This window comes from Orbicella faveolata, unplaced genomic scaffold (assembly GCF_042242905.1).
Source record: "Orbicella faveolata isolate gen_17 unplaced genomic scaffold, um_ofav_v1 contig_13, whole genome shotgun sequence".
Lineage (NCBI taxonomy): Eukaryota > Metazoa > Cnidaria > Anthozoa > Scleractinia > Merulinidae > Orbicella > Orbicella faveolata.
The window spans coordinates 3,628,701-3,651,711 of record NW_028301540.1 but is presented as its reverse complement, the minus strand read 5'-3'; the positions used below and the strand labels follow the sequence as shown (position 1 = coordinate 3,651,711).

The window sequence follows — 23,011 nt, the reverse complement described above, 5'->3', positions numbered from 1 at the left end:
TTTAATCTTGTGAATGCGGCGTCTTTATTGCACTCGCGTCTCTGAAAGGCGTTGGCAAAACTGCCGCCTGATTTGATATGTGTGTGAGCAACATATCTATGATTTAAAATCTGGTGGCAAGTCCTGTTCATTTTAAATTGAGTTTTAATCTGAGAAGATTATCAGACGGTCCCTTTTTGCTTTTAATTGAGGAGAAATAGTGTCGTAAATAGCTGAAATACTCTTTCCTAATTTTTGCAAATGTTGTTAAATTTACACCGTTTTCGACAAGAACTTGTTGAACATCTAGTTATCGATTTGTGGATAATTATCTCTACAACCAAATAATTGCGCTTTGCTATAGAATTTTTTTTAACATAGTTATCGAGGGCATTTTTCCTTGTCTAATTTAAGAAGTATTTAATGCGGCAAAAATCGTTCTCATGAAATATAAACCTGCTTATCATGATACCTCTTTATGGACCCATGGGACTACCCATTGGTCCCCTTGTTGACCTGCGTTGGAAATTCGACATTCGTTGTCAATTGTTTTTTTTTTCCTTGAACTTCTGAAATACGTGATAACTGGCTTACTTGTTCTGCAAAGAAATGTTTCTTGAGAATAGAGTTTCCCAACGGTGAACAACTGAGTCCTGCAAAGATGTACCGTGTGATGCTTCAAAGTGGAAATGCATTCGAGCCGAAATCAATGGCGTTCATTTCCTCTTTACGGGCAGCTGAAAAGAAAATTACTGGGGCTCATTGTTGTTTAAGATTTTGATGAGCGGTCATCTTGAGGCTTATCACAACGTTTTATGCTGTGTACAACAAAATTAAATTATCATTAAATCAGTTCTTATCGTCAAGGGGGCGAGAGTGGCACGGCAGCAGTGGGAGACATGCATTGGAATGGACGCAACTATCAAAACTAATTGCAAGTTTTTCATGCTCTGGCGTCGGTACTCGCTGATGAAAACAAACGGGTAAATATAAACAAATGCAAACAAACACTTGAACCTCAGTAAACAAAAACAAGAAGGCACATATTTGGAGGTATTCTGACTTTGGTAATAGGACTAGTACTATTTTGTCTTTTGGAATTTCGCATTTGAAATGGGTAACCGCCAAATTAAATGACTGAACAAGTTAAGCAAGACCCGAGGGTTAATTAAAGAGACGGAAATATTTAAAAAACTCGTCGTTGTATTGAAAATGAATCGGAAAGTAGTAATTCAGTATTTAAGTTGTCCACTATGTTGAATACTTTATTACATGGCTTCTTGTGTTTACGCCTACTCTCATAAGAAATCTATTTATTTTACAGCGTAAACTGACACAAATCCGCGACATTGCAAAGAAATTTTAACTTTGTATGTTTACATCGAAACTCAGTTGGAACCTGAAAAAAATGTCTAAAATGTTAAGATCTGACGTCTGTTGTCCCCTTGGTAGACTTTTGGAATCATGCAGTGATCATTTCAACATGAAGGGGGCTTGCGTCAATTCGCTATCCATGACATATCAACTGACGGACTTTCATCAAGGTCTTGAAGCGAGCATTTAACACACACCGCCGACCGACGGTAGTGGCGGAGTGACCCTTCTCGAGTCGGAAGCGCTTAGGGTGATCAAATGTTCTCATTGCTCCCAAACGGTTTCCAGATGTTTCCCGACTAAAAACGCTTGGAATTCCGGTTAAAATTACATGTTCTCGTGCTCATTTTGGGGAAAGGTGTTTTTGAAATGGAGGGCCATGTATTGTTCAATAGCTTCCGTTTTCAGTTTGACGTTTATTACGATAAGTACGAGTTTGGAACGATTTGAAAATTGCGGTGTGTCTGTCGAATTGTCAATAAAGTTTCCATCACTTTGAAGTTTTGGCACTTCCATTGTGCGGAAAGCGGCAACGGGCTAATTGATTAGAAAAAAAGGCGATAGAAATAGAGCTCAATGAAAGACAGTCTTACTGAGGTAAGAAACTCGCGATTTGGTGACGAATTGTCACAAGTCAGAGCTCAAATTGAAGGAAATTGTTCCGACCGACCCATTCACGTTGATTAGAAAGCGTCCAGACGATTAGTTGCCAAATACAAGTTGTTGAATTCTCTACTAAAACTGCAGCAAAAACAGCTGAGGAAAATTCAAAGCCAACGATTGATGCGAGAATTTAGTTTGAGACCGTTAAGGAAAGTGTGAAAAGGAGGCTGATCAAGTTATATCATTTCAAGATTTTATTGAACCTGTTAGTTATACTTTATAGCTACTTACTGAAGCAGTTGCAAATTCGCAAATACTGGTTTTACTGACGGGTCGGGAAAATGCTAGGCCGGTTGTGTTGCATTGCAAAACGTGGTACGAAAGTCGATCCGAAGGGAGTTGATATACAAACTGTCATGAACTGCTATACAGTAGTAATATATTAAACAGTTTGTAAGCTGCCAGAACATTTCAAATCAACCAAAATAAGTTAACTGTGTGATTTCAACTGTACAAAATCTAAAATCCAACGACAATGCATGTGGAATCCGTTAAAATTCGTATGGTGTGGTTAGCTAGATTTCAGCTACAACAGTGCTCATTTGATAAAAAAATTGGTTAGTAATTGCTACATAAGGTCCTCTGTAAGGTTTCATGATTAATAAACGTTGACTGCACGGAATGGCTCATCTTTGTTACGCATCAAGCTTTAGTTGGACGTTATGAACGAACTTTGTTGTTCAAGGTGAACAAGAAAAATCCTGAGGGAGACAACAACAACAAAATAGTACATGCAAAAACAAGCGAAACAACTCAGTCTCTCAAAAACTTGGCCTATCTACATTAAATCACATTGGACGAGAACATTACGAAGAAACTCGAACCTTTATGCAGCGAATTCAGCTTTGAGGAAAATTATTTCTCTGAATACGAACTATACAGTCACCAGTTACCTAACTGTAAAACGCAGCGCTTTTTACCTACAAATAAAAATGTGCCATTCTGCGAGGCAAAATAAAGGATTGGAGTTTTGTTTAACACGTTCGGAAGTCATGCCATGAAAAAATGATTTTTCCAGTGGGGAATTTGCAAATTTAATTTGCAAATTTAATTTGCAAAAAATAACCAGCCAGAAATCCAGGCAGTTGCATTTCTTTTTCCACCGCTGCTTTTTCTTATCACAATTCCATCCGAAAACTGTAGCCAATTGTTTTAAGGCATTTCAGTTACTTTAAATGACAAAGATGAATTGCCAGTGATTTGTCATTTACATATGTTTCCTCTTTTGTCCATGATCAAAAATGTACTTTTGTCCTTTGTTTGCTCAAACTTCTAAATAATGCTTGAATTTAAGCTTAGCCTTTCTCTCCTTCATTTCATAGTCCATCCAAATACAGTTTCTTTTTCTTTTTTCAAACAAGCCAAGAGGCTAGATCACAGTTCATTTCGTTTCTCTTTGTTACTGTAATTAAGTTGCCGTTTCTCTCTCAGCCAGCTCAACGGAATAACTACTCTTCTTTTGGAGCGGTTTGCCCTTGATTCGCTTCCACTTCATTCGTCTATTTTGAAACCAAACCTTTATCTGTCTCTCGGTCAAGTCCAAACTCACCGCAATCTCGTACCGCCGCAATCTTGTCAGGTAATTGTTGCGAAGAAATTCGTTTTCAAGCTCTTCGAGCTGATGTTTCGTGAAAGCTGTTCTTTCTTTCCGCTTCTTGCTGTCAGTGGATGCTCTCGTTTTTTCCTCCGAAGAAGGTGAATCTGTGCAAAAAAAACAAAGAGAACACGAAAACAGCTTAAGTCGGCGAATGCTGGGAGGCGCGACAGGGTGTCTACAAAATCAACTTCTTTTTGATCCACTCACAAGAAATTAAATCAGATGTTAAAGTCATTTAAACGGAAAATCTCTGCTGTGGCTTTTTAATGGCCTTTCCAGTCTAGGTTTTTGTTTTGAGTGCTTATAACTCAAAACACAGACTCTATATGCATGCTTGAGCGCAGCATAAGTGTCTAGTATCTCTTCGCGGCGCAGATCGAAGAGGAGGATGGTTAAGTGGTCGTAGTGGTCGCACAACGAAGCAGAAAGAGTCCTCCTGATCAATGATCCCGGAGAAAAAGGAAGCCGCCGTGAAAACCGATGAAGGAAGGCGCTCTGACGAACCTGGTGACGCGGCAGAGTGTAAGTAGTGTAGAGGGTCAGCCTGAAGTTCCTAAATGAAATGGCCAGCTAGTGAGACTGAACACTGCCGAGATTTGTGTATCTATTGACGAATTTGTTTGACTACTGACTTTCAAAAGATTGCTTACTACGTTTTGAGTACGCTTAATAGTATTTTGCCATATCCTGGCCGAACGGTTTGCTCTGTACTTTGTTCTTGTGACGTACATCTAAGAATCTAAACAAGACACCAGTTTGGCACATTAACTTTTTGGGCAGCTCTGTGTATTCGCCAGTCGAGGCAGCAGCTTAGTACAGAAGCCAAACTTCAACTTCAGAACAAATTTTGAGGTCAGAATTTTACAAGGGGCATTTTCTGATATTATGCATACGGTTTGAAGGACGCCTTGCGGGTGTTGGTTGCAGGAATAAAATGCTTAATTGAAGGTTATCGACAACTGAAATTGTGCCAGGTATATATCTAGATAAAAGAAGTGAATGCAAAGCAGCACATTTCATATTCTTGGCAAAGAAGGAAAAACAGAAGTTAGCAGCTTACAAAGGAAGTTTCTTTTATTTTTTTCTGAAACTTCTCTCTCCAACCTCCAGTCAACAAACGCACGTATACTGAACAAAGATTATCACTCATCTTTCAACTTTGCCTCGGGGCATTTGTCCCTCTAATCGTATTTACTCAGAGCGTTTCCATTTCTCTTATTTCTATAGCAAGTCTGTAGCAAGAAGACAAATCCTTATCAAACTGTTTTGCCCATTCAACATTCAAAGTTGCGTAAACAAATTAGGAGAAACCTGTGCTGTCTGTTGTAATTTTTGAAGCCGAAATATGTAGAAACGTCATTTTGATGACTTTCAGATGGGCCTCCTTAGTTGACGTTTGTTTTAGTACGCGCTGCCGTTAAACAGTTATTTGGTGATAAAGTCTCGCCAAGTCTTTTCTGTAACCTAGCTGTTGCTGGCTAGTTTGGCTTTACTAAACTGAGGACTATTTAAAAAACTCCTCTGGTGTGCAGGAAGGTAGCTCAGCAATTGTCTGAACAGTGTGTCATGGGGTCTGACTTTGTCGGGATGAAGTTCGGTGCCTTTTGAAGCCCTCCCTTCCTAACCGCTTCTTTAGAACTCCGCTAAAATCAACATTTTTGTGGTCGAGCAGTGTTGTTTTCCGTTGATATTTGCCCCAGTACTAAAAGGAGACAACTCCCTCTGTGGTTTTGTGTCAATGAACGTCTTTAGCGGACCTTAAAGAGGTATCTGTCCCACAGGTTTGGGAAATTGGTGTTGAAAAGCGGAAAGCTTTATTGTGGTGTCGAGGAATGAATGTTCCCTGTAAGTTATTTTCAATCCTGCGATACTCCACAAAGGTCTTGAAATGAAACTGATTTAAGCTTGTGGATATCATTCTAGGATTCTTTCATTACTAATAACAATGATTTCTTTCTTCTATTGTAAGTCTGACAATCGGATCGCTTTTGACTATCAGAGCACTGCCAACTCTATATTTCTTTTCGGAGACAAAATCACAGGATTTGATTTAATTGTTTTAATCTCTATATATCTAACAAACGGCTATAGCTGAGTTGAAACCGCTTAAAAGCCAACACCCGTAGCTTTAGTTTCCCAGACAGCCCTGTAGCAAACTACAATTTCTTGCGCGTTTAAACAACACAATGGTGTGTCAGTGTGTATAGATGCCATTTTGCAGTGTTGCAATGTTTAGCTCCAAATGTGTCAAATGTGCATTCTTCATGGGAGCAGAAGTGTCAGCAACACATTCAAACAATAAGAAAGAGAAGGTTTTTACGTGCAAGGAAGCTACTTCAAATGAAAGCTTTTAAGGGTGTCAGCTCTGCGGTTCCAATGGCTCACGGTTCCTCATTGACCGACATTTTCAATGTTGTAAATAAGTTCTTTATCCCACGACACCGAAAGGAAAGTTACGTTGACAAGAAATTTGAAGAAACTGCTTTGTAAATTTGAAAAATTTGCTTCCTTTTCGAACACATATTTTCTAAGTATAATGCATCTGCTAGTTTGAATACACGAGGCAAATATTCGACCTAAGTTTCTGGAGAATAGCTAAGTTTATAAATATATCCAAATATTTTGCCTTTATCAACGTAGCAATGTTTATCCCACAAAACAATAACTTTTATTCTGTTTTTGAACCTTGAAACGTTTCAAATCTGTTGTTGCTCTTTCAATTACTAATTTGTAAACAGACATCAGCCCTGTAGGAGCGTTGTCAACGAAGACCTTCGTGACTTCTTTAAATTGGAGTGTATTTATTTTTGTCTGCTTCTTTTTTTTTTTTTTTTTAAGAAATCGCGAAGTTTGTTTGTGGTGAAACATATTCTCAAGTATTCTTTGTATTTTAGTGATCACTTGTCTAGAACTGGTTCAGACCAAGTGATAATTTCAAAGAGTGCTCAGTAGCCACCAAAGAATTGCACAACCAAATAAGATCCTAATTGTTTAATTTAAGCCTCTTGAAGCTATCATCAACTGAACACGAGTATTTATTCTCTTGAGACGGTTAGCTATTCCGGTAGCTGATTTCTAATTTCAGCAGAGCATTAAAAAAAGGCAGCGTTTGGTAATTGCCAAAACCACAGAATTGGATATGTTACGAGAGAACTGGAATGGATGTGATCAGTCCATGACGATGAACAGGAGTTTGGCAGTTCCGTTCTTTTGGCCGACTAATTTAATGTACTGTGTCTGAAGCCTTGATAATGGCGCTTTCATTTGAAGAAAGATCGATGCTTTAACAATGAAAGATAGTTAAAATGTGTAGCATTTCTGTCTATACTGTTGGTCATGTTCAGGTTTATGATTCTAACGAAAAGCTCCTATGGATAGTAAGAACAGGTTAGATAACTCAACATTTTGTTATTCATTCTGTTCATTTCCTTCACACCACACCACTGATAACCCTAACATACTATTAAGCATTACTTATAGTATTCCAAAGCGTTGCATTTTCAAGATTAAAATGCACACTGCATTTGTGTTTTAGCAATTGGAAAGTTTTTACAGTACCTAAGGCATCTAAATGCCAGCATTTAGATGCATTGAACAATGGACTTCCACTGCACTGTCTGAGTTCTGATTGTGTTCTTATCCCCGATCGAGAAGTGTCCACCCAAATAAAATAATACCTAATAAGAGCCAGTTTCTTTTCCAGCAGTTGGGCTGTTAGAAAGGAAAGCATTCTTTCAAGATAAGTTCCAAACCACACAATCTTTGGCCATTAGATCTGTCGAGGTGATCAATTGGAACTGTCAAACATTTTGATGAGCTGCAAACCAATTCTAGTCTATTTTCCTAATTTGATTATCGATTACTGAAAAGCAATCACTACAGAATAAATAAAAAGTGTTAATTAGGCGATTTCGCTAACGTAAATTAGCTTGCGAACAAATTAATTGTGATACATAAATGGTGACAGTTCAGAAGCACGAGGTAGACTAGGAAATGTCGTGCAAACAAGGACCGTGGTAAATTTTTGTCTTTTAACAACCTGGTATAATCTTTTAAAATCAAATAATTTTTTATCACTTCTAAACTTGTGACTGACTACACTACGAGCATTCTGTTCGCTGTGATGTAAGGCAGAAGTAATTTTCCAGTTTCATGTAGTCTCCTCTGCAAGCGCACGCAACCTCTTTGTTCCTGCTAGAGCTAGTTTGAAAATAACATTAACTTACTAGCGCTGTTGTCGAGGGAAGCCCAACAACGCAGTCAAGAATTTCTGTCGTGATTTTTACGAGATTATTCCGTTTAAAACATGGCGATGAGTCGAGCATTTTGCGTGAAAACCAAATCAATCGCGGCAGTTACCTGTGACACCGTCCTCAACCGATTCTGCGTCGTTTTCCTGCTCGTACTGCTCACGATCACTTCTAGAACAGCTCAAGTTTGGTCTCCAAACTTCTTGAAGCATGCACGAAGGACGATCTTCTGTCTGACTGCGGTGATGTCCGATCTGTTGATCGGTTGGGTGCGATAGCCGAGGCGGAGGATACTGCGCTCTTGGCTGCTGAGCCTGTGGCTGTAGAAGTGAGCTGTAGTTAGTGCATCGCGGTTGGGAATAGCCGTAAGCATAGTGCAGTGCTCCTGGAAAATTCTGTGGAGCGTAAGAATACGAGTTAGGCTGAACAAACTCGTAAGTTCTTGGGTACATTTCCGAGGATTAAAAGATAGAAAACGGTAGGGTTTCACGTCGCGGCACAGGTTTGTCGTATCACAAGTAATTAGCAGGACTTTCTCTCGCTGAGATTAGGCCGATCGGAGAATGCGCACAGAAATCGATACTGTCCACAAACAGACCGCGCCGATTGTGACTGTCAAACGGTCAACACGACAGCGTTACATTTCAACAATGCCGTCGTTTTTCGTGCCTTGAACTTCAACAAAGCTCTCAATGAGGTACATGGATTGCGCAGCGCAGATCTCATGGAAAAAATGAGCGCGGGAATTAGCAAAACGTCACGAGCTGTAGTGCAGCTATAACAGTTAACTTGCGGTTGAGCTATACTGACGAGTGCAGAAAATTTGTTGATTGGATGTTCCGCTTTGGGTCTTTGTTATCTGATGGAGACTTGTATCCCACATTGAAACGATCTACAGCGAACGTTACTGCTATTAGAACTTGTTTTTGCGCGTGTTGTCAATGATATTTTTGAAGTCGTTGCATTTTTGCAGAATTGGCCGGATTTCGCTAAATTTCCCACCCTTTTGCAGCGAACCTCGAGTAGCGGAATCTTTTTTGTTGTAAATTATCACGGTTTAAGGGAGCTGTCGGAGTGATTAAGAAACCACAGGTAGTATGGTGACCAGCCGGGTTTCTTAACAAAGAAAGTACCGACATATCACCTCCAAGTTCTCATAAAAATATCGTGAAATGTGCACCAGATGTCAGGACATTGTGTTCGATTTAAGGACAGAACATGCGCAATACCACGTCACTCCAGGAGCGGCATTTTTCGTTTGGAAATAACTTTGCGGTCACAATTCCCCCAATGATTCGTTCCACTCGTAATTTCTTACTTTTAAGCTCGGTTGAAATGGTTTCCTTGCAGTTTATCTATCTGTTTTGTATGGTGTCGTATATAAAGCGCCTTCTTGGTATCTCAACGTTTGTTTGTTATGGGATTATAAGTCAGAAAGCCTACACCCTTTACTTAATGCCTCGAAACTCGAATGCTGTGCGATGTAATTCGGCTTTAAAACGTCGCACTCTTGGACGGAATGCTTGGCTCTTTATGTAGAGACAGTCTATTTGTGCAGGGTGAAAAAGTTACTGGTTGATCAGTTCGTTGAGCACTTAACTTTCATGGAGTTCCCTTGACAGACTTGACAGATATTGTCTAGTTATGATAATCCCTTTATAAGAATATTGTTCTTCCGGCCCAGGCTGTTTATTACTAGTTTTCTGTCGATTTTAGGCCAAAAATATTCTTGTGAATATTCTTAGATTATAGCGTATGAAATTTTCGTTTACGAATGTGCTGGGGTAGTCGTATTTGTGACTAGATGGCGTTCAAGTCATTTTGGAACCAGCTGCAGACTGCAGGCCTGAAATCACACATAACTTCTTGTAAATATGTTATTAGCATCAAATATACGGCTAGGGGCTACGGCTTTTGTTGTTTTTTGGCTATTTTTGCTGTTTAGAGAAAGGGAGAATTTTATACCTTTGAGTTGAAAACATGCCTGTTTACAAAGTTTCAAACACACAAAATTATATTCTTTTCAAAATCTCAGCCTCGGGTTTATTCTTACAATATTCTTAGAATTTCGTAAATTTCAGCCTTGATATTTTTATAAAATATATTCTTATAAAAAAGAGTGTATTTTAGTTAGTTTCTCTGTAATTACTTACTTTACTCTCTGGTTTATTTTTGTGCAATGCGACGAAGCATTTACTGCTGGTGACGTTCAGTATCTATCAGTTTATTCCCGATGAAAACTGGTTTCTTTCTTACCCTTCTCAATATTGGCAGAATTTCATACTGGAGAAAAATTATCTTTAGTGTATGAGCTTCAGTCCTCGTTACTGAATCAAGCTTAAGTTCCTTTCCGTCTTTAGGAACACCTTGTAAAATTTTGATAATTCTCCAAATATTATTTTTGTGGTGTAGCTATTTTCTTTTCAGTGGTTTAACTGATACAAAAGGTCAGCCATGTTTTAAAACCAGCCATTTTCCGGCAAACAAGCGCAAATGACCTTTCAGTTCAGTTGCTTATTGCATGACACTGATTACGACATAGTTTCTACACGGCAACTCAGACTTTGGTCCATTTCGAAAATATCTACTCGCCGCCGGCCGGCAATGGCTGGTCCGGTACAAGGTTCTTATTTGTTGTCTGAAACAGCGGCGGAGCGGAATATATTTTACATTTTTTCTATAATCTGGAATTGATCCAGTCAAATTGTCAAATTGTTCACAAATGAAGATTAATTTAGGTACGGCCAGTCACCGCGCCTCCGACCCGGCACTGATTTCAGGTCATTCACTGACTACATCCGGATAGCTCAATCTGGAGACCCCTATAAGTTAACGATCTATAGTAAACAGATATTTCAAAGATCGCAGAGATCTCAAAACATTGTATAACTATAGTCACAAAGAAAATATTTGCTTTTGTTTTCAGGCGCTTTCACGGGTTTAAATCTAAGTGTTTATCTCTAAACGTCCATCGTTGCTGTTCCAAAGTAGTATTTTGGCATTCTTTCACCTTGTTATCGTCCCTTTTATTCCTTTTCTAAAATAAAATCATCCGTCTTATTTATAGTCGTCAATCTTTGTAAGAAGAAAACTGAAAGGCGACAAAACAGTTGTAATTTTTCTTCTCTGGGAAGACCCACTCGAGTCTATAAACTATAGTCAGATTACGTTTTCAAATTTTCAAAAAAAACAAAAAAGAAAAGAAAAAGAAGAAGAAGAAGAAAGCATTTCAGTGATGTTCTCCAATACCTCCCCATTAACTCAAAATTGTAAATACGGATAACTAGGCGAGAAAACCATTTAGTCTGAGTTGTTAACGGTTTGTTGAGAGTCCCGGAAAACATCCTTGAAAGTTAATTGACCTTTATACGCAGTGTCACGATATCCTGCTACATTCACGCAATGAACTGTAACTACTTGACGGTACAAGATGTTGCTTACACCGACATATGCAAGGTATGTTCTTAACGTCTTGTCACTCATCCACAGTTTGATATCTATAGAAAACAATCAAATCTTTGCCCCCTCAAACTCGCAGCATTGATAAATTGGTCCCTTGCTGAGGTGAAGAAATTCCGGTCCGCGCGGCTTGAAGATTTACAATCGCTGAGCGGTGCCTGCAGGTGTCCGCTGTTCCAACTGGGTATCTTTCAGTTCGACTTCATTAGCGCGCTCTTGCCCCCTCAAACATTCAAGAATAGATTAAGTAGTCCATCAGTAAGGTATTCTGCTCACTCGATGGTTTCCATGGTAATTATCTGCTCCACTCGCCATGAAACAGGCTTCAAGCAAGGTCGCTCCAGTGTTATAGTCCGCTATACAGTTTCACCTTGTTTCATATAGTGCTCGTGTCATTTGGAACCAGTCATTGCCAAATCTTATTACTCTTTCCAGCTTCTCAGTGGTACGGAATCATAAATCCTTGATTCTGATTGGCTAATCGCGAGAGATTCAGCCGATTGTTTTTGGAAACCACAGGACATATTTTCGGAAATACTCTTACTTCCCATAAGGAACAAAAGTGGTTGAGACGCTAGTATGAAACTTCTCTGATGTTGTGTAGGTGCTGTGGTCTGCGCAGAAACCAACCAGAAGTGGGGAAAGGGGAGGGGGTGGGATGGTTTCACTTTTGTCACCCATTATAGCTACAAGTTATCTTCTGTAACGGGTAACATGTTACCCAGTTTCGCATCAATTAGCTTTCCCAGTGCTATAGGTATCGTAGCATTTTTAAGAAGGTTCCAGAGGGTTGATGGGACACGAATACGCAATGATTTTACTCAGACGCAAATCCAAGATGCCCTTTTAATAGTCGAAGATTTTACTGAGCTTTACGATTTCTGATCATATCTTTAAAGTTACACAATACTGTCGCGGGTGCCCTTCAGAAAAAGATTCGTACCAGCGATTTTACGTTCAATTCATTTTCTGGGAAAAGTTAGATTTTATAGCGACCGTTTTGTTTTGCTTAGAAAGAAAAAGTTCGACTAAAGTAGCACCTCGGGGAGGGGGGGGGGGGGAGATTGGTTACTCCTTGAAATATCGGGTGGGGTGTGCGGCTCGCTTCCCAAAATCCTTACCCTATTTATGACCAAAATCTACGATATTCCTTACCCTATTTATGACCTGACCAAAAATTCGAAACCCTACTTATGACCTAACCCTTAAATTAAAACCCTGTTTCAGACCTGCGTTAGTTCCCTAGTTCAGACCAATGTTAAATTACCGTAAACATAATCTGTGAAGGGCTTTTGTTGGTTTTGTTTTCGATAATGATGATAAAGTGGCTTCTTCTTAAAAACAGATCCATATCAAGGCTATATAGCCCATATAAGGGAGTACCCCCCCCCCCGGGAGTAGCACTCTCAAGGTATCGTGTATCATCAAGTTTTGCTTTGACGGTTCCTTTCTAAATTGGTTTGTCGCGCCGACATCACAAATCGCTCAACGGTTCCGTCTAGTTTAACCGCAAAAATATCGGCCAATAAGAGCGGGCGGACCATCTCTAGTCAGTTGATAAAAATATCAACAAGCAACTGACAAAAGGAAAGTTTCTTGCAATTTATTTAAGTAAGTTCTCATTCTAGCCATTCTAATCATTCTTCGGCGTTCAAGATTGAGATCATGCGATTATTTTGAGATTTTTTTTCAGTCCACGCGCGCTTTGTTGTCACATTGAAGACGTAATTAAGAAAAATTATTTTGTTTCAATCCCGTAAGATTTTAGTGGGATCCTGACGAAGTTCCAAATTGAGAAATCTACAAAGCAAAGAAAAAATCAGCTTTGAGGATCGCGCCCATTTTTCTACGCCACTGTGAACAGGGGTTGCGATCGCAAGAACTTAGATCATACAAAACTGAAATGTTTCATAGGACATCTCGTGGCTTAAATTTGGAAAAAAAAAAAAACAATAGAGTCAGCATACATTAGGAAACATGTTACGTTGCGGGTCTTGCGGTGGCGTGTAGCGGGTACAAGCCCCTTCGTGTGAAAGCATAGGACGCATGTTGCAGGAACAGTACACAAGCTGGGCTCTTTCCTTTGTTGTAGCGGGGACAGTTTGCAAGAGCAGTACTGACATTGCGACACAGACGTTATTTTGAGCCTGCTTCATGACGCACAATCAAATCAACTGAATTTCTTGCATCATGTCGCGAGGACAAAATTTTGTCCCCGCGACAGAACGATCTTTGCAAAAACGTGCGTGTCATGCACGAGGAACTGATTGTCGCTATAGCATGTCCCCGATTAATGTCACTGCAACGTGTAAGTCAGTACCCTAGTGTGTGTCGTTTGGTGATAGGAATTCTGCTTATCGTGGAAGTGGATCGTTTACCAGGGCATTCAAAACATCATATCAATGCAGGCGAAGTTCTATTGTCGTGATTGCCCAGGCTGGTGATGTCACACAGTAAATAGCTGTGACCAGCTGACACAAAAACGGGACGACAGCTTAATATTAGTCTATAATGTTCTAAAAATACCAAGAATTAAAAAAAGAAAAAGGTTTAGTAATTAGCCGTTTTCATGTGACCACTGCGATGAATGAAGATCCCCAGCCGCACAGACTGGGTCAGTTTTTACGGTCCTCAGTAAGAGGTTTGTCACTAAGCACTGCGCTCGGGCAGTCTTCAGGGACCGTAACAGGCAAACCACGACGGCAGCAGCAACGAAAACGTCACCAAAGACTGAAAAGGTTTACTGAGAAGAACAATGGCTGTGCACGTGCGTTATAAATCTTTGTACATTTCTTAGCCGTCCTCTGCAAACAACAACGTGAAATAACCAAGTTCTGGGTATTTTGAATAACGACGGCAAATTTTTTGTGTACCTTTTTGGAATTGATCGTTGGCATAACAAATTTAGTTTCGAGCAGCTTTTTAGACTGATTGGCGTACTGAGAATATTCAGATAGTTACGAAATTCGATGGTAAAAATTAATGTAAACCCATTTTCTAAACGGCTATGATTAATATATTGTAAATTAGCTGTAAACTGCGGACAATCCTGTTGATTTTTTTATGTATTTTTCTGTATGTACTGGCCACCAATAAATACCATTCAATCAACCTTCGTTGATTGACTGACTGACCGGTTTTCCTTTACAGGGATGAATATCATTATCATTATTATTATTTAGCTGTTAGGTCGTCACAGCCTGTTACTCAAAAATTAATTTTCGCAGCGTAAACTTGTGGAATTGTTAATGAGCGGAGCGTATCGAATTCCTTTTCTTCAGTTGTTGTATTATTATCTTTAATTATTTGTCCGGATGAACAGCAGAATTTTGGCAGAGTGTCTCTCAGCTCTCAGGAGTTTAATATTTCGTAGCGCATTGTTTCCTTCAGTGAATATGCCGTATTAATGTCAATATTTTCACAGATTGGTAAACGCGCTTGCTTTATAAATAAACGTGGCGGTCAAACATAACCCAAAGGCACAAAACAAATAGTTTCAAAATACCCCTGTCATTAAATGAATGATAATAAACCAAGTCCTTAACGTCGCAAAACAAAATAGCTGTATAAATTCAATGGAGGAGAAGAACGATTGGAGAATAAAGCTTGCCCTAATCCTGCTCAAATAGAACCTTTGGGCCAAGGCCGGTTGACCACTGTTTTCTGTTTTCAATCGTAGAATCTGTTTCATATCATGAAGTGGCCACTCGGGCATCACTCTGTAAATAATAGTTTAAAACTGTACACCTGCAAATCTTTTTCAATTGGGATCATACCGTCTGTCGGTTGCCTTTTGCAACATCATGTGGGGTGAATCACAGTGGAAATACTGTTGCCAGTGACAAGGCAAGATTGCGCAGATAAGAGCGATCTCTTCAAACTTTCTTCATTGAACATGTGTTTCAAAGCTGGTGGTCCAAATGGCTATGATCACCCATGAAAACCGGAGATAAGCTTATCTATGCTTCACCGGATTACATGTACCTTGAAGGAGGCATATTTTCATCGGTCGGTTCCATAAAAAGACATAACAAGTGGTGTTGACTAAAACAAGTCGAGTTAATTGTTGACAAACACGACAGGTCGCAGAAACGCTGCTAAATCGAGTTTGTTTTTTCCAAGGCTATGCTCTTGGGGTGGCCATGTTGTAAACTCCTAGTTTCCTATTGTTTCGTATAGCTTCATTGTTGTTTCGCTTGAAGGGAATGTTAATGAAAATGTAGTAGTTTGGTGGTCTGTTTCATGTGAAGAAATCATCAAATGAAACACAGTTCCCAGTATGTCTGCTTCCAGATTTTTTTGCCTTTCTGCTGGATGTCAGCATTACATCAAAACTGACCTGAAAGAAACAATGGTTATTGTGTGTCAACCGGTGTATATAGCTCTGAACTGAGTCAGTTCAGAGCTATATATGCCAGCTGCCATACACAATAACCATTGTTTCTTGTGACTGTGGGCGACCTATGGCAATCGTCTTGAAAAGGTCATCAAACGGTGATGAGCAGAGATTTTACTATAAATGTCTTGGAGAAATGTCCTAATCAAGCAAAAATGTACTTGACTCAGTGTCTGAATACTGAAATCGATATGTCAGCGTTGACCTAAATCGTCACGATACCTCCAAAACATTATTTGTTCAATTGCACCTCACAAAATTAACAAGACTTGAAGAATCAGGATGCAAAAAGGAATGGCACACGATACCTCTCCCAGACCCCGGGATTAAATTACGAATCATTGCATTGATTATCTTACTTTTCTTGTAAATAATAATAGTTCGGAGAATTCTGTGGCACATTAGGTCACAGGCTACAGTTTCTTTTCTTTTATCTATTGATGTTAGAAATGACCTGGCTTCAATGCAATGCTACATTGTAGTATCCACTTTTATCCACTTTTAAGACGATTCTTACTTATTCCTAGTGTACCCAATTAATTTTAATTCGTATTCTTAACTGTACATTTTAAATTTCAATACATTGTAACGTAGTAGTGTCCCCAATTAGCTTCTGAAAGCTAAATACCTACCCTGACACTTAAATAAAGTAATTATTATAAGGTTCCATATATACATATTTTTTTCTTATCTCCTCAGGTTTGTGAAAACAACAAAGTTGCAAAATAAGAGGTTGAGGACGGATCAATCCCCTTTTCGAGGGCCTGGATGAGAGTTCTGGAATGTCTGTTGTCAGTTTTACAACTATTTGGCAACTTCTCATCTGTCAGTTAAAATTCCACATCAGTTAATTATGAATATCTCAGACCACAGCTGTAAGTTGGTAAACGAGCAACTTCTTGGTTGGCCAATTCTGAGCAGTCAGTAAACTCTATCTAGATCTTCCTTTTGGACCTTTTGAGCTGTCGACAAGGACAATCGGCTCATGGCCAGCCTATCTTGCCACAATGGTTTTGAAAGACGATTAGAAGACACAGTCTATAGAAATTCGGGCTGATCATGATTAGAAGTTAGGTTTTGAAATAATTTATCAGAATAAAAATTAAAGCATATGAAACATAACACAAAACCGTGATATTACTCCTTGAACTGCCGCGGAATCCCGGGCACAAATTTGATGATCGGCTATTGAACCCGTGAATGCAATAGTTGTAATAACATATTTTAACTTCAGCTCACCCCTGCTAAACGGGCACCCTCGGGAAAATGGATAGTGGCCGTTTAAAGGGGGCTGGCCGCTTAATAGAAGTAAAAACGATAGAAAAGCCCTCATCTGGACTTTGATTACTGGCAGCCTAATAGGGGTGGCCGTTTGAATCGTTGGCCGCTTAATAGGGGTGCGACTGTACATCTGTATGTCGCGGGCATGGAGGGTTGTTATGGGAAATCAGTCGTGGTTCTGTTAGGGGTTGGGGGGTCTTCATAACGCGATGAAATGCGAGACGTGTTCTGATTGGCTGAAACTGTAATGTAAACACGGGTATAAAAGCAAAATAAACAGCAAAACAAGCAATTTTGAAAGACTTGAATTCCTTTGATCATTATTTTATCTGCGTTAACCAACATCCCAGTTATTCATATCACTGGAAAGGATTCTATTGCAAGTCTAAATATTTACTACTCTCGCATCATGTTAGAAAGTTTTTAAAAGTTTTATTTCTTCTATCTCGTTTCAATCACTGTACAAAACGGTATTTGAATTATATCAAATTATACGCTAAATGGTATCAATCAACGCTGGTTGTATTTTTTCCAGGTAAATATTTTTTCAAAGTATTCTTGTAAATAATCTTAGGTAAACAATAAATAGCGTCAACATAGAGTTTCCACGTGATATCTTAAAATTATTTGCTTATATTATGTGCATGGCCATTCTATTACAATTACACATCTCAAGTAAAACTTTGGAATGACTTTTTCCAAAAGATATAAACCCACAACAACGAAAGATAAAATTTTACAGAAGAATGTTGAATTATGCGTTCGTCACTTAAGCGGTGTATAACCGCAGACCGAGTTTAACTTTGCACTCTGGATGCTTTCCAATACCACTGATTTTACAAAGAAAAGAATCGAAGAGGAAATACCATTTAACACATCCATATGCTTAGGCGCTGGAAACAAACCTAATTCAATTAAATGGTCTATAATGTCCCAAGTCTAGTCTTGCCAACCAGATGAGCGACCTGACTGAGTGTGTATACTTTTGGTGGTGCAAACTAACCTTAGAAAACCTGAACTTCGTATTTACAAACAAAACAATATTAATAAAACACTAAAATCATAAAGATCCTTCGTATTATTCGTTCTAATTCTAGTGACCAACAGTTAATCTCTCTTTCTAAAATTAACGAATTGCAAGCAGACAGGTTAGGAGAAAAAGAAAACATCATTAACCATGTGACCATCGTTGTTTTGCATTGCAATCAAGCCATATACGGCTGGAAGCGAGGCCATGAAAACCACAAATGTTACTATCAATTTGACAACTATTTCCTTACATACTGTTCAGAAGTTTAAAGCATAGACTTTTACGCCAAGGGGTTGAGACATTTTAAAAGAATGAACGATAAGTAAGAGATAATAATTATTCGTTTCATCAAGATCACCATAGTTCAATAAATTGCTAATTCCATTTGGTCCAAACTCGTTGACTTCTTTGGGGGCATTCCACCTCGCACTCTTTTCCACTTCATCCTTCGATTCTGGAACCAAACCTTGACTTGTCTCTCGGTGAGATCCAAACTCACAGCCACTTCGTATCTTCTTAGTCTCGTCAAGTAGTTGTTTCGGCCAAACTCTCTCTCTAGCTCGTGAAGCTGATACTTTGTGAATACTGTTCTTTCTTTTCTTGATTTACTCAGTTTAGCTCCATCTGTTTTTTCATCTAAAAGACACAAATTTGACTTTTATGAAACCCTGGTGCTCGATCGATGAAATGAAACTTATTCGCGCATTTCTTTCGTACGTGCGTTTAGTCTCTCTGTTGTGCAAAAAATATTTGCGTTTATTTAATTTTGAGCTTGGCTACACATAGTTGAAGCCCATGTTGTATGCGGCAGATCTCGAAAAGTATATGTTAAACCAGGATCTAATTTGTTCAAGAATAAAACAGCTGACACCTCGATCAGTTGGACCATTACATTTTGTAATGCACTACGGAATCAAAGAAGTGAAAGAAAATGAATCCCAAAATCTTTTATGCTAAAGAGCTTTTCTACAAATCCTAAATTGTTATACACTTTTAGAGACTTAGTAGTGAAAGTAAAACGAAGACAAAATTTGTAAATCATTTGAAAGCAAACACGGTGAACAGGCTATATTATCAAAAATTCCTTTCCATTCGCTAGGTGCAACATCCTGCCTACATGGGTTTCATACACTTTTAGTGGTTATATTCTCTGGCCGTCAGTCATGCAATGTTCAAGTCTGTTATCTTTTTAGGACGATAAACGCAATGAGCATAAAATCGTGATCACGCTGACTCAAGAAAAAGTAACTCTTAAGTGTCGACATAAGAAGAGTGTTACATGACGAAGACGCAGAATTCGAAATGTCCTCTAGTTGGAGTGAACTCGCCAGTATATTGAAATGTCGGTTTTTGGATGGAATCAACCTGAGATGGAAAATTCCCTTTTGGCTTAGCTTTGATCGAAAAGCACACGTTTTGAGGAAAAATGATGTGTCTTTAAATACTGTAGCCGACAGAATCGCCTCGGCTCTCTTGTTCCGATTTTTGTGTTAATTGGCTCTTGTCAAATATTTGTCTTATCCACTTGTGTGTTTTGGGCCACTGAAATGGTCTGAAGTCTTTTCATCATGCTTTATTTCCCTTAGAAACTTGGAAAACACAAAAGATTGCCTGAAAGCAAGGCCTGTTCTGAGCTCTCTGTTATGTTTATTATTAGCCCCGACATCGATCAGAAGTCGGGAAGCCGGCGCGCCTGCACGCATTCAGGTTTTGCAAACGATGTCTAGAGGATGGTATGGTGATGAAATTTTTAACGCAGGAACGCTTTGCTTTGTATCTAGACAATAGCTGAAGGATGAATAGTATTGAAGAAGATATATGGCTAAACAAACTGAACATTTAACACTACCGAACAATGAAAGGTGTCCAGTAGAGTATGACAATGCGAGTATTTTGTTTGGGCCCAAGCTGAAGGAGATTTCCTCTTTAGATATTTGTGTGGGTATTTGCTGTAATTTTGTGTTCTACACTGTACTAAGCCCAGCTGACAGAGCAGAAACAGAAATTGATGAAATTCCACTTTCTCATACCTTAATTAAGGTACGGACGCGTGCCATTGAATTGTAGCTTTAGGGTTTTTTGTGCAAAGACCACAAAAGAACGAAACATTTTCTTTTTTAAAGCGCAGTTCCGACTGTACATCCTACACCCTGCTGTTTGAGTCACGGGATTGAAATGGCTGTACAACAGGACGCAGTAAACATTAAGAGCCGAGTTTAGCAAAGAAACCATAAGAAACGGCATAACAAATTGTAATCATTATCTGGATTGTATCCTGTGAAAACGCCAGCTGATAACATTGTAAACACTGAGTTAAGTTTCTCATGTTCTCCGCAGGCGGATCAGGCGGCTTTTATTCCAGCTCAATCAAGTTGATTCTATCAGTTTGATGTGCGTTGGAAGATCGATCCATAAACCCGAACTTCCTTTGCAACCAAATTTATTTCAGTTGGACTCACAAACATTTTTCGTCCAATAGTTTTTGCGCACTGAACCTAACTGACGGGCCACCGTCGTACATATCAAGACTGTTTTTTTTCCTCGTTTACGGCATTAAAAACGCATTTTCCAGATATCGATGTACAATTAACAGTTCACAAGGTCGAGCTAAAATAACATTTAAAAGAAACAGGAAATTCTACGTTTTGCGTTGAGAAGTTTTCTGAAGAAAATACTCTCGCCAATCCAAAATCTCGAACTCAAACCTACCTTCGTCGCTATCCTCCGGTAACTTGTCGATGCATTGCTTTTTTTGAAACTCATTAGCGCAGTTTACTGTGTTCATGTTTGGCGGAGGAGTGGGAGGAAAATGCTGAAGCGTTTTTGTGCAGAAGTCGGGCCGTGAGGGTGTGTTGTCGGCCATTCTGATGCCGTCTACTCTTGCGACGTTTGAAACGCGCTCGCATGGCTGATAACTCGGAACACCAGTTGTGTGGATGGGTCCCGCGTGGAATCCATAAGTTGGAAAGCGATACGAGCAAGAGGAGTTCATTTCTGGGCTGTTGTACGCGTAAGGGTTGGGATAGGACGGTGCCTGATAGCCGAAATTTGTCGAGTAGAAATCATACATATTTGTATTCGCACTCGACGATCCGATGTTCTTTTTGCTTTGTCGGCGGCAGTTCTTTAAATAAGCCACCCTTTGTAAAAATCTGTCAACACGAAGATGGATACACTCTACGGTTTGAGGTCGCTATCTTTGAAGTCTGCAACCAATACCCCCAAATGTCCATCAAAACGCGGCTTTTTTACAGTCGGAAAATCCCTACGCGTCATATCTTCGGCACTAACGTTTAGCAGATAGGGGGAGTGAGGCGCGCTGAAATAGCGGAAATTGCTTGAACCGCCGCTATTTTCCTTTAAGATTGTTTAGATCATCTCTTGTACTCGAGGACGCCCTTCAGAAATCTCACTCTGTGTGCTTTTGCTAATTGCTTTCGAATCGAACTCAATTGTTTTATTTGTCGCTGTTCTGCAAATATTGAAGGTTGTTTATGCAAAAGGCAATCCATTAGTCGCGTTTATTTACTCTACCTGTTTTCTGGCGCAGTTTATAAATTCCCACGCCGACCCCATCACGGCTATTAAAACGGTAATTGTCGTTTTTTTTCGTAAGATACCTTCAAACCTGACGAAATGCAACATTCTCAGACAAATCAAGGTTTTACTCCGCCTTGCAACACTTTGACCTGTGATAAACACAGCGCAGCGCCACAGTTCTCTACAGTTGCGTTCAGTCAAAAACTACAAAGAAACCGCCGATGGGACGCAACACTTCCTCCTCATCTGGAAATATTTATCCGCGGAGCAAGGAAAAGACAAAAGAGTGACACGTCACGTACAACTTCTCAAGTGACATCAACAGTGAATCTCGTGGACGTGTATAAATACCGGCCAAAGGTTTCAAAATAAATGACAGGGCCAATGCGAGCTAATGCGCTATAGCAACAAATTCAGTTTATTTCAAGAGGGCATTTTAATACCGGATGTTGTCTGAAATAGGACCCTTGAAAACACTTGATAGTACTGTTAATTGCATTATAAAAACCTTGAGGACAGTCGTGAATTATGCCGACATTTGCGCATCCACACCCCGGTTAAATTGAAATTCACTTTTGCGTAGATTGAGAGTTGTTTAGGTAGATATGCTCTGCGGAGATATCTCACTTCCAAGTTAAATGTTGCAATTTCCTGAATTTCATGTTAGACGGACTCGAACGATCGATCGAGAAGACTTAGAACTCACACAGTGTGAATGGTTTCCGGTGCTGTCACGCGCTCTTTTCACAGATTTTTGTCGCGAAAATTTCCTGTTTATCGCCGGCTTCTTTTATTTCTAATCACGAGAGATATATAAATCTGGCATTGATAAAGGGTGATAGACATAAACGCAAAGCGTCGCGATCCTGGAAAATGTCGTTGACCGCGAAATTGCGCGACCTCTTGTGTTGATTAATTTTCGTTTATTACGTTCTCGTTGTTTTGAGTGCCATATTGACATACACTAACCCGACACCTCAAATTGACTCTCTAGCGTCTCTAAAAACATAACTAGCCGTTGGTTTCTAGCATTGTTTGTAAACAAATGTACGGCGATTCTAGGGTGTGTTTCACCGCTTTATAGCTGGTTTCTTTACCCGCTTAAAATTCTCCGCATTCCGAGCTAGGGGTATAAGATGATGATAACGTGTAACACGCCCTTCCATTATTCATCTAATGTTCGCTAATGGCGCGAAAACCCTACATAAAGTACAATGCATTCGCAAGTTATCGATCATGAAGAACACGACGATGACTCCCCAAAATACTAGGATGAGTAAGCGTCGAAAAAGTGTGGAAATAAAGGTGTCCACCATATTGCTACTGAAATGTGTCTTCTCTATAAGTGGTCCAAAACATACGGAGAGATCTGGCGTTAAAATTCCCATGATAACTGCTTCACAGGTGTGTCGCTAATTTGTTTTCAGAGTACTGTGAATTCG

The 23,011-nt window shown here is 39.4% G+C and overlaps 2 protein-coding genes and 1 long non-coding RNA gene across 3 annotated transcripts; 1 reads left to right on the top strand and 2 right to left on the bottom strand.

Moving 5' to 3' along the window:
* Positions 1 to 2,192: 2,192 nt before the first annotated feature.
* On the bottom strand, positions 2,193 to 8,785 carry LOC110060633 (uncharacterized). Its single transcript, XM_020767415.2, has 2 exons — positions 7,973 to 8,785; positions 2,193 to 3,717 (listed from the first exon to the last, which is right to left on the bottom strand). The coding sequence occupies exons 1-2, from the start codon at positions 8,313 to 8,315 to the stop codon at positions 3,425 to 3,427; spliced, it is 636 nt and encodes a 211-aa protein (XP_020623074.2). The 5' UTR covers positions 8,316 to 8,785; the 3' UTR covers positions 2,193 to 3,424.
* On the top strand, positions 3,828 to 16,847 carry LOC149114650 (uncharacterized). The gene is made up of 2 exons (XR_016205855.1): positions 3,828 to 4,135; positions 16,418 to 16,847. It is a non-coding gene; the product is annotated as an uncharacterized LOC149114650 (long non-coding RNA).
* A 564-nt stretch (positions 16,848 to 17,411) lies between these two features.
* LOC110054297 (uncharacterized) lies at positions 17,412 to 21,168 on the bottom strand. Its single transcript, XM_020760680.2, has 2 exons — positions 20,739 to 21,168; positions 17,412 to 18,665 (listed from the first exon to the last, which is right to left on the bottom strand). Exons 1-2 carry the CDS (start codon positions 21,097 to 21,099, stop codon positions 18,394 to 18,396), a joined length of 633 nt encoding a protein of 210 aa, XP_020616339.2. The 5' UTR covers positions 21,100 to 21,168; the 3' UTR covers positions 17,412 to 18,393.
* Between the last annotated feature and the right edge of the window lie 1,843 nt (positions 21,169 to 23,011).